Source organism: Anopheles darlingi, chromosome 3 (genome assembly GCF_943734745.1).
Source record: "Anopheles darlingi chromosome 3, idAnoDarlMG_H_01, whole genome shotgun sequence".
In the NCBI taxonomy this organism is placed as follows: domain Eukaryota; kingdom Metazoa; phylum Arthropoda; class Insecta; order Diptera; family Culicidae; genus Anopheles; species Anopheles darlingi.
In genome coordinates, this window is record NC_064875.1 from 53,167,676 (window position 1) to 53,179,533 (window position 11,858).

General features: G+C 48.8%; 1 protein-coding gene across 1 annotated transcript; it reads left to right on the plus strand.

Moving 5' to 3' along the window:
• Positions 1–312: 312 nt before the first annotated feature.
• Positions 313–10,517, plus strand: LOC125955165 (uncharacterized). The gene is made up of 6 exons (XM_049686146.1): positions 313–505; positions 3,359–3,499; positions 6,723–6,870; positions 6,958–7,040; positions 9,418–9,617; positions 9,680–10,517. The coding sequence occupies exons 1-6, from the start codon at positions 367–369 to the stop codon at positions 9,914–9,916; spliced, it is 948 nt and encodes a 315-aa protein (XP_049542103.1). The 5' UTR covers positions 313–366; the 3' UTR covers positions 9,917–10,517.
• The last annotated feature ends 1,341 nt before the right edge of the window (positions 10,518–11,858 follow it).

The window sequence follows — 11,858 nt, forward strand, 5'->3', positions numbered from 1 at the left end:
GAATCTTTCGGCCAATCGGTTCCGGACGGACGAGAGGCCACGTGCTGGCGGTGTTGCTAGATATTGGTGTGATGGGCCTCAGGAATTACTGACCTCGATTCCCCTTCCATTCCCTTGTTGGAATGTTTCAGTGATTTCGGCGCCAATGACACCTCCGTCGGATGGCCACGCACCTGCAACACATACACACACACACACACTACAACATGCTGCGCCAACTTACGTTGCTTTTCTTTCTCTTATCACCTTTTTTTAACTGGCTCGCCCGCCCATCTCACCACGGAACGAATCGAAACAGGGGAAACCGAGGCACGAACGCACGCACACACCAACCGCCTTGGAAAGGACGAGGCGTGACATCGAAACATGATTAGCATAGGCAGGCGGATCCATGGGCCACCGGCCACCGGCACCGCCGGGCTGTTCCTCATCGTCAGCCTCACGGTCGCCACCGTAGCCGCCCTTCCGGCTCCAGCCCAGGAGAGTGTGAAAGTGGAAAATGCTGGTAAGTGCACGGAGTCCATTACGAAGCGATTTGCGTGATTGAATGTTGCCCGTTCGAGACCGTTTGCCACTTGTGGTTGAAGCGATTGAAGTTCAGCAACACTAACGAGGGTTTCCAACCAAGTGCTTGTGCTTTGATTTATGGGCAGTCGATGGGCTGATAAGCTTGATATGACTATGAGCACGATTTAAGGCAACAGTGAGATGCAGCAAGAATCTTGCTTTCGCCATTTATTGGTGCTAGACTCCAGGATATCATTTATATCTTGTCTAAACTCGATCGACGTGTTGTCCAAACAAGCATGCCCTGCTCAAGTCAATCACCATTACTAACAGCCGGTCTAAACAATGCACTGCCATCATAACCGTCATCAATCCACCCCCCCCCTCCCTTCTACTCCTTCAATCCATCCAGATATACCTCATCGACGTGGTCATCAGTGCCGCGTAAAGCCATAACGCTAACACCAACCATTAGCTTCCGTGCGGCAGCGCAAACTAAACAATCTTAACCGCAGCGCGCGAAGAGCGACAGTACCTCCGTGGAAAGGGCCTCTAATGGCCACCACGGGGCATCACCGGGACTCATCTCAGTCACTTCTCCCAAATTACATTCCCATCTCGGGGATCTTCCACTCCTCGGGTGAACGCTAAGTAAACATTCGAGCAGTGCGCTCAGGCAAAGATCGTGCATCTTTCGCAGCATCTACCCCAGCGGTTGGTTTTACTTTCTCATCTCCCGCTCAATTTGACCACATCTTTGTCAGGGAGGGGGAGGGGGGACTCGTGACGCTGGCCATCGCTTCAGGTGATCATCGTTGTCGGAGAAAGTGTTACAAATCGCCGTGCATTCGTCTGGCGAGGTTGTTTTGTTTTTGATGATCTTTAGTACGATGACCACCAGAAAGATGAGCGTTGGGAGGTTTGGTCGCTCAAGGTCATCCGTTTCGTTCCAGCCAGTTCATCATTAACTCGCCGCCGATTGGAAGCAGGCACCTGTCAGCACCTGATCAGCATGACAGACGACCGTTGCTGTTCAAACAAATCATTTTTTTTTTTGCTATCGGATGTTGCTTTCGGCGCATAAATTAAGTCTTCTTGAGGCTCTGGTCATCCTGTTGCGTGCCTTTTTTTTTCTCCAGCCAGCCACCCAGTGCCCTACTATTCGATGGGTCAGTAACCTCGAAATGCCTGGCAGACACCCGCAGACACTGGTACTGCTTGTTACACCCGAGCAAGCAACTCGATGTTGCTCCACGTTGCGGCCGTCAGTGGTAGCTTTCGTCGCCGCCACCGTACATCCGAAACGAACCGTGAATCGTAAATCAATAGAAATTCAATGTTTTCCACACGCCATCGCTCATTATGCGCGCGCCGTTGCTCCGTTCGATCCCGGTGGATGGTGTGTAGGGGAATTACGTGAAAAGTGTTACCCTACTTTTCTACCCCACGGAATCGCACGCCCTCCACTCCCCCTTTCCGATGTTAATTCCGGTCAGTGAGCGAGAAGTTTGGTTCGCTTGCTTCTCGAATCTGCCAGTTCCGCCGGAGCCGGCGCCGGTCGGGAGTAGAAATCTATGGTCCGAACGGAAGATCCGTTTTCATCCGGCCGAAAAGCTACAAACGATACGATGCGAACCTAGCCCGTCGTAACAAATAGGACTAGAAAGTGAGCAGAACAATCGGTAAGGCCGAGGGCATCCCCAAAAACAGTGTCGTCCAACCTTGTTTGGAAATCCACGATTTGCTTGAGTTTGAGAAAACCCAAATTAAAACATCAATTTCGAATCACTTCGAAGCCGACTAGTACCGAGTGTTTGGCGTGGTTGAACCAGCAAATGGCTGGCACCGAAAACGAAAAATGGCGCCAAACAAAACGGCTTTCACTTTCCATCCGCGGACGGAGCGGAAGCTTTAGCTCATCGGTGGCGCGGCAGCGCGGCGGCGACGCTGATTCATTCAATCGATCTTTGCTCATTTGCATAGGCGGAAGTTGGGTCCAGCCTCCTCCGCAACGATCTTGTCGCGAATTGTAACCTAAACCGTTGACCTACATCACCCTATACTGACCGTGTGTGTGTGTGTGTGTGTGTGTGTTTGTGCATGTCCGTGTCGCATCGGTGAATCCGGTTTGCGCGCGGCACCGCGGCAGAAACTGACCGTCCCACTTGCGGGGACCGCGTTCTTCTCGTTAAATTCCGCGCACTGATAAGACGCGCAGACGGCGAAACCATCCACACCAAGGATGGCACAGGCCGTGCATCTGTGACTTCACACCGGGAGCCAAAGTAATACCGGTTCTCTGTGCGCCGCCCTTCCAAGCGGGTGTCTTTCGCGGTTGGCGGTACGGAAAGAGCGGGATTACATGCGTTTATTGGATGCGTTCCTGATGCCCATATCCGTCATCGCTGGGATGGTTCTCTTTATGGTTTCGAGCGCAAGGAGCATCATCAGCACGGGAATTGGTTAATTGGTGTAAAGGCACAAACGCTACACCACCGGTTTGCCGGAACCACCGAACACGGTGCTGCATCTGCAACATGCAGCTGAATCCAGAGCAGAGCAGGCCCCAAATGTAGGCTACTTGCTCTGTGAGTTGTGTGTGTGTGTGGAAGTGCAGAGCAGGGCACTCGGCAAAAACAAAACTGTCGTCCAATGCCATCTAATTATGTTGCCTGCTTTTTACGACGAACGCTCCGCAGAAGCTCTTAATTGATCGTTTTCGGTTTCACGGTGCTTGGTGAGCAATCAGCGTGGGTTTACGGCTTTCCTGCAATTTGGCATTCTTCTCTGCTGCTCCATCCTCACCTCAAGTGTACTTATGGTTATTCGTTCTGTTCTGTTTTGCTTTCAGTTCCGGTTGACTCTTCGGCGATGCTCGAGGCGGCTCTCTGTCTGATGAAGAGCAATCCGGGCCAATGTGTACGGCAGCAGGCAGCCCGTGTGCTCGGCAACTGGGAAGACATCCTCAACACCAAGAAGCTGGAAATATTGGGTAAGTAATCGGTCATCGGCTCCGTGCGAATGCGTGCGAGCAGTTCTGAGTGCTCCAACCAGACAAGCAGATACCGTATTGGGCTTGGCCCCTTTGGCGTCGTACGGTACAATAGCCGAGAGCACTCTAGAAGGAGCTAATCTTACGGTCATTGATCTATGCACCATCACATTCGATTTTATGATGTGATAAACCCGTATGCCACGGGGTTACGAACTACAATCGAACGATCGCTGGCAGCACAAAATTCCAAGTTCATTGACGTGTGATGCACGAGAAAGTCTCGTACGGAAGCATAAACGACGATACCCATTCAACAATATCTTTAAGGTGAAGCGTGATAACCACTTCATTAGACGGATCGAAGCTGCTTTCAATAGCAGGCCACGTTCCAGCCCATTGCCCCCGTGGCTCTACTGGCAGCTGACCTACTAAACTGCATGTCGTGTGGAGTAGCCGGTAGATGGCAATGTTTCACCTTGGCGTAACGCCAGAGAAACGCACGAGCTGTTGTTCCTTTACAATGTGATCCACAGCTCGAAACACGCCAACCACTGGCCACCCATTGACAAACGGAAGAAGCCACTTTTCCCTCCCCGGTGCGTCACTTTAAGCACCATAAAGTAACAAATCCTTTTTCCACCTTTTCGAGACAGACAGCCCGTTGACCGAGCTTTCTACCGAGCACATTTGAGAGTTAATTGTCCATCATAATTATCAGCACAAATTACGGCACTTGCAATTGGGTGAAATGAATCACCTTGATTTAATTGCTCCCGAAACGAAGTGCGGTCCAGCGTGCACGCAGAAGATGCACGCTGATGATGGATTCATCGTTTTTTGTTTTAAACTTCAAACTTTCTTTTCAATTTGCTTTCGTTGGTTTAATTCGTTTCTATAATTCGATCTAATATGTCATTTGCAAAATTACTCTACATTAGAAGCGGATGCTCAAGCTTTTTAAGATACCTAAAAAGTGAAACCAACAAGCAGCGGAAAAAGGCAATACATGGTTGCGGGGAGTCGTTATTCTACTTTTCGCATGGCATGCAGCTAAATCATGGTGCAAGAAGCACGAAGTACCACATGATCAAAGATATCTAAAAAGCAACCCAACCTGTATCATCTGCTTATGGCGACCATCCTTTCATTACACCAAACCAGGAGGCATAGCGCCTGTCAACCACATTTCAACTCGAACAAGTTGTCTGCCTCAGGAAAGCCATTTCCCAGCGGAGGCATCACTGCCATCGCCAGCAAGGGCATAAATCTTCGGTCAACAATCGAACCATAACCTACCAGAATGATGCTGCCGCTATAGGGGGGGTGGAGGGTGGCTAGAGAGAGTGGGAAAACACTTACGCCCGATGCCAATTACGCTGTTCAACTTTCGCTGTTTGCCAGCATGTTTATCGCCAAACAAGCTGGCAAGAATCCAACCGTCCAACACCATTACGATCGTACTGCACAGCCTGAAAGACATTTTCCTTCGGTCGACCACCAACACGGGATAGACAACTCGGCATGGGACTACTGCAGAGAGTCCCGTCCCGTTGATCCCTGCATTCGGAAGCAATCTACCAACCGAACCTTGCACTTTCCGAGTAGCAACGATTGATCGCAAATGGATGGGGAACGATTTAAATAATCGTGTCGTGCCGTGGCGCGAGTCGGCAGTTCCCAAAGCGCTGGTTGGTGTGATTGCGCGGGACGATAAGGCAGCCCACGGGTTTTGCCACTGAGAAGTACCGATTGAAAAAAGGCCCTCACGAGAGACACGGTACACGGTAGCGGTAGCAGGCATTTCGGTAAAGTTCAACGATGCATCTCTCCTGTCTTGCGCTTTGAAAGTGTGGAACGTCTTCCTGTCTCTAATCCCACTCGGTTTCCCAGCGGTAATCGTGGCATGCATCGTGATGCATGCAGGAAAACGGAAAGCTTTCCCTGTTTGCGCTCTATCCCGCTTCTCGAGAACGGTGCAGGGACGCGACATTTCTCGAGGAAAGCGATGGCTACCGATGGCTGGTTGTGGGTCCTTTTGGGAAGATGTGTCCAATTATGTACCCTAACGCTTGCCAAGACAGCGATCCGCAGCGCGCCGTGCACGGGGAAACACTTGGTGGGCTCTCCTAGAAAGCAGCACTATGATTCCCTTTTACCTTTTTCGTGCTTTTCGCTTTCGATTTCCGTTTTTATCGTGACCGCAAAGCCAATACTTTGGGTGGTCGTATCTTCGTCTATAAACGGGAAACTTTTGTTTTCATGGCTAATTGTTACCGTACGGTGTTAATAGAAATCACGAGAAGCTGTTCATTCGAACGACATTCAAAAGACTTCTATGCTCGCTCAAGCTACAAACCTTATTTATTGCCTTTGCTTCGCATATACGCTATTCGCCTGTTTGCAAAAAGTAATAATAGTATTATACTACAATTTATCGAATTAGATCAACCATCGCGTGCTAGTGACAGAAACGGATCGTCCATGGCGTCGATCGCGTGATTGACACTGAGCCATGGAATCAGCCGGCCGGTTCATCGGCGTAAAAACCGGTCCCCGTTGCGGTACTGGGGCCTTTGCTCGCAGTACACTCCCAGTCACTTATCGCCACTCCTTCGATGGTAATCGGGGAAGACGTACAAGCTGCACCAGATTCCCATGTACTGTTCCTGTCGCGCGGAGAGTCAGAAATTAGATCAAACTGTAAATTCTACTCCTGCCACTAGCTCAGTGGGTCATCGGCGAATATATGCGGTACCGTCCGGCAGTCCGGTACGGAAGCCCGCCAGGGATTTCCTCTTTTTCCCCGAACCCGTAATGATTAGCCGCGGAATGGTGGCTGGAAACGAGTTTGCCTTGCCCATTACAGTGACCTGATATGATGACCTCGTTCATATCGCAACGCACGCCAGCATTATCGTGGTCGTTTGGAAAACCGTTTGAGTACTTTCGCTTACTGATAATATGCAAAATGATTCGATTAATCAACATTACCATGCAAGAGAAAATGGAAAGTACGTGGCTATGCTATGCAGCGTATAAATTGCTGCATGTTCTGTGCCTATTCTGATTGTTAGATTATAAAAACAAGATTCAAATTAAAAAATTGAAAGGTAACTCTTACAATCAATGTCTATTTTAATTTAAAACATTCTTCTAACATCTTTGAAATGTTCTTTTAAATTTTTAATATTTCATATTTCCATTACCCTCCGTTACACAGCTGAAGCCGACAAAGAGGTTACCAGCAGGCAGCAAAGCCGTGGTCTCAGCGACGCCGAGATAGCGCGCGGTAAACCCTCGACGCTGATGCAACAGATCGAAACCGGTCTCGGTGTGCTATCGGATTTCGTATCGGAGGGCGTCGATGAGTGAGTAGACCGAACCGAAGGGACGCGCCCACCCGGATATCGAACCACCGTTCATAAACCTTCTTTTCTCCGTTCTCCCATACGCAGATACGTATCCGACGAGGAGAAGGTCAAAGCCGGCGATGAGGCGACCTCGAAAACGCACATCCACCACCTGCTGCACAAACTAGGTAACGGCGGTCAGGCCAACGCTGCCCTCGCTCGCACCGAGACCGAGGATTCCGGCGATCCGTTCGCCGCTGTGGAGGATGGTTTGGTGGAATATGCTGGATTGGCGGCTGCTAGCCCGGACAAAGCACTTGGTAGAGGCAAGCAAGAGGGTGACCAAGTGGATTTTGGGATTGGTAGTGGCGAACATGGTCCTGGTACTGGAGGTGGGTCTCGTAGTGGCGCGATTGGTGGTACCGTGGCCCGCAGTCTGGCGGATCCAGCGACGCCGTCCCGGTCACCGGTCACGTCATTGAAGCAGGAGGAGAAGAAGGAGGAGAATGAGGAGGAGGAGGAAGAGGAGAAGACGCTCGTGGATGCGGGCGCTAGTGAGGACGAGGGCAGGCGCGCTAGTGCGGCCATACGGTTCGAGGACGACGATGTCGGGGAGCTGCGGAGACGACGTACGAACACTAGCATCACCACTACCACTAGCACTTCCGCCAACGGGCGAGACATTTTCTTGCCCTTCTTTGCCTTGAGTACATTGGGTTTTGATTATTGCCCCTAGAAATATGCGCCACCCCCTATGCCCGATCATACCGTTGCCAATCTGTTTATTTTTCCAATAATTCCCCTTTTCTCTCGCTCTCTCTCTTTCCTTATCTGTCCCTCGATGGCACCCTTTTTCGGTAATTTCCATCAATGGTAGTCCCTACGCTCGATTCAGGACTTTGCATACTTCCAAGTCCGCGAGCTCGACCTCTAAATCGATCGGTAGTGGGTATGATCCATATCCTTCCCTTAAAGATCCTTAGCGTTCTAATGCAAACAAGAAAAGCGGGAAAGTGAACTTGGACGGCTCGCTTAGTAAGCCAAAAATGCACGAACGACGGTGGGCCGCTTAATTTTTCCACTTTGATGATGATTTGGAACACCACAAACTACACACACAAACACACACACACACCGGATCAGATCAGGTGCAACATACCAGACAACCTTATAGAAGACAGGACGATGGCCGAATCGCCATCACATGAGTGAACCAGGCAAATCCTGCCAGGCAAATCGAAAAAAACACTATCGAAACGAAATCCTTTGGTCACCTTCTGGCGTGGATTGCATGTGGCCTGTAGTTGTACTAGAGAAAGCATTATTTTTTTTTGGCATGACATTTTGGCTTTGCACGCGTTTGCACATTGCGATTAATACCGAACGACAAAACACTGAAAAAACAAATATCTGACACAGACGTCTGCGCTAGCCTAACGAAACATCTCACTCATCCACTCCATTCGACCGTCTACCACCAGCCATACATCAGCAACATTTCATCAACACATACACACACAAATTACACCAATCATCATCATCATCATCATCATTATTATCACCGCCAACAAGCATGTCATCATCATTAGCAGTTTACTCATAATTATCACCAATCATGTGCGAATGTGCGCTTGCTCGTATTTAGATCAATCTTCTCATTAGTCGCGACACTCTTTTTCATTTCTATATTTGACTATCTATGCATTTTTGTGGTTCTCATTCTCATTGCAAATCTATGCTGCATCGTTTTTTTTGTTTTTTTTTCCTCTTTTAACTATCCGCGTCTGTGTTTATCGCATTCAATCACTAGCTTCGCTTTCTGCTGCTCGCACACGATCTGCTGCTAGTTTTCTCTATTCTGCACACCAAGCTCCTATGTTGGTATCTCATTTTCGGCATAAGGAACGTGCGCGGAGGGTCGTTGAGCCAGCGACACAACGACAATACTGCAACGGCGCTCGTTAAAGTAGTGTTGTTCCTCGCTTTTACTCTCATCCATCGCCATTAGCTTATCTTGCCGCGGTGCCGTGCCGTGCCGCTGTCCATTCGGCTGGCTAATGAGCCGTTAAAGGCGCGTGTCTTGTCGGTTGCCAAGTGGCAACATGTGAAAGATTCGTTACTTTTCTCGTGCCTGCGGGTTTGCTTCGCCTTTCTTTTTCTGACCATGCGAATTTTGCATGATTGAATGTGAATCGTATGAGAGCGCAGAATGTGAACCAACGTTTAATATGCTTCTTGTTTCCATGTTTTCTAGCGTTTGTCGTATTTCGATCCTAATCCCATTAACATAGAAGTAGTGCCTGCGTTGCCTAATCGCCCCGCCAAACGGCTGCGCCTAGCACAGCGCGTTTGGCGGTGTTTGCTGGAGTGTTTGGTTTGTAGAATGTGCTGCTTTAGTTTGCTAACACGTACCCGTAGACACTGTAGACATCCGTAGTCCTGAACTAACTCCCTAACGTTCATCGGGTTTCAATTGCTTGGATTTTATTAACGTTTCCTTACTTTTCCGTTGCTCTCGACCACTGGTGCCGTGCCCCCGGAATGGCCACACTTCACGCCAAACAGGAAAGCATAAGCATAAGAAGAAGAAGACCTTCATGAAGCTGTTCATCATCGGTGCGGCACTGAAGGCAAAGATTGAGCTGCTGCTCAAAATTTTGTCCTTCAAGCTGCAGCTGAAGTTCTTTGCCGTCGCCCTGATCGGTCTGATCATCAACATTGCCCGGTTCTGGCTGGACTTCAAGAAGCAACCGTCACCACAGAAGGTTCGTTGCTACCCGCCGTACGCTGCCCTTTCGCTCTAATCGCATTTGTAACGACATTTTAGGTGATCTACTACGAGCATGCCCAGCATCAGCATCATTACGATGATCATGGCGACGATTTCGGTGGCTACTGGCAGCGTTCACTGCACGGTGCGCACGACGAAGAGCCCTATCAGCGGCAGGACGATCTGATCGCGTACCGGAACCCAAAGCATACCCAAACGGCACCTCATCATGCTGCAGCGAGCCGGCTTGCCGATCCACACGTACTAGCGTATCAGCAGCAGCGGCCATATTGAGAGCTTCCTTCTTGCGTGGCAAAACGGAACTGAATCTATCGTGTCGTTCGTGGTTTCGTCACGTGCCCTGCATCCTACAACCCCACTTTCTTACTTCCAAGCCCAGGGTTTGAGGCTTGTGTGCATGTGTACGTCTGCTTCGGTCACTCCGTTGCGCTGCAGCTAACGAAAAAGTAGCATTTAGTTTCCAGTTTTACAGAATTTAGATCGCTGTATTTCACCCAGTTCCGGAGTAATCAGTGTCTTCGACGTAACATCTTTTTAACTCAGAGTTTTGTAAAAATTGTAGAAACAAACATTTGGCATCCATTGTTCGTTGGCCGTTGTACGGCTGCTGCTGGTTGCAGCTCGAGTTCACTTTGAGCAAAATCGCGACGTTCGCTCAAACGACATCAAGGAAGTGAGACGAACTAGACACGAAGCTGCATGCACTCACCTGCTGGGAACACGTTATTTATTAAAACAAATGTTAACTTATTGCCTTATTTATTGCCCCATCCCCACGAAGCTAAAACGAACCATCCCATGGAACACGGTAAACGTGCGGTAGTCAAACCTACCTTCTCGTGCAACGTTTCCTATAGTTTTTTAAGAGTTTTGTTAATTTGATGATCGCGAAATTGTGTGGTAAAGATGACAGAATGTGGATTTTGTTATAGCATAAGACTTACTGATTGTTTGAACTGGTAGAAGTGAATAAAACACACTACTGGAGGACGAGAAGTTACTGAAACGTTTTGAATATCGAACAGCTCAAATGCGACTCAACCGGAACTGTCTGAAAGAAGGATGTGAATCTATTTGTTTTTGTCATTGACAAGCAAAATTGGCGAAGAACGACTTACTTGAAATATCTCAAACACGATCACGAACCACCACCAATCGGCTGCAACATTCAAACCCAACATATTTCTACTCAAATGACCCAATCTCACGGTACAATTACATACATTTGTCTTTCATTCATTACTACTGCTGTTGCTGTGGTGCTGGAGAGCAACATACCCAAATAACCCAGAAACAGTGCCGTGAACTCTTTACCGGCACCATTTATTCCAATCACAACCAGGTGTACATTGGCAGACGCAAAAAACGCAAAAAAGCTCAAACTTGAGCACAGGGACGGTGGTGTAAGGAAACAGATAGAATCAACAAGCGGCAGGAGACGCGGAGCCGTTTCTATCTACGTGAAAGATCTTGCACGATCGGTGGCTACGGCCAATGGTGCATTTTTAAACATCGGACATGCTTCGGACGAAGTGGCGAAACATTGGAATGGCAGAGGTCTCGGTCATGCCGTCATGATTCTCCCGGGCACTCTCCATGCATGACAGGTGCGCCAGCTAGAGAATATTGAAGTACAGTGGGACAGGATCGCTTTGATTTGTTGCAATTTTTTAATAATAAATTGATTCACTCAATCCAAGATGAAATATTAATCTTATTTCTATTTACGATTAGAATCATACAAATATGAGGAAATCATTAAAAGCACTTCAACACTGATCTGGTACGTTAAATTGACCTTTTAGCATTTAATATTACTATTGTTCATGGCTACATTGTTGCACAGTCGCATCGAGCCTGCCGTTACACATACGGTGAGCCTGCACCGTGAGCAATGAAGACATTCAAGAGTCGCGCAATCCACCCCAAACAATCAACCATTCCGTACGTGCCATCAGTCGAACGCCCGAAGGGGTCCCTCCCCCGCACCAGTCAACTGGTGCGATGACCCGATGTCTGACTAAAAATCCGAGGCCGATGTCTGACTAAAAATAAAACACCTAGCAACCGATAGGAGCAAGCGTGATTTGATGCGCTTTTAATTGAAGTGAATTCGTTAACGGGGCGTGAATGTAGCCATTGGTGCGTGCGTTCGTGCGTGCACCTCGGGCTGCACCTGGGAGCCTATCACGAAAGTTTTTGATAGGATCGCAGA

Coding starts and splice junctions, on each gene's coding strand:
- LOC125955165 (XM_049686146.1), top strand. CDS start 367: ATGATTAGCATAGGCAGGCGGATCCATGGGCCACCGGCCACCGGCACC. Junction 6,871..6,957: donor GTATCGGAGGGCGTCGATGA/GTGAGTAGACCG, acceptor TCCCATACGCAG/ATACGTATCCGACGAGGAGA. Junction 7,041..9,417: donor CCACCTGCTGCACAAACTAG/GTAACGGCGGTC, acceptor CACGCCAAACAG/GAAAGCATAAGCATAAGAAG.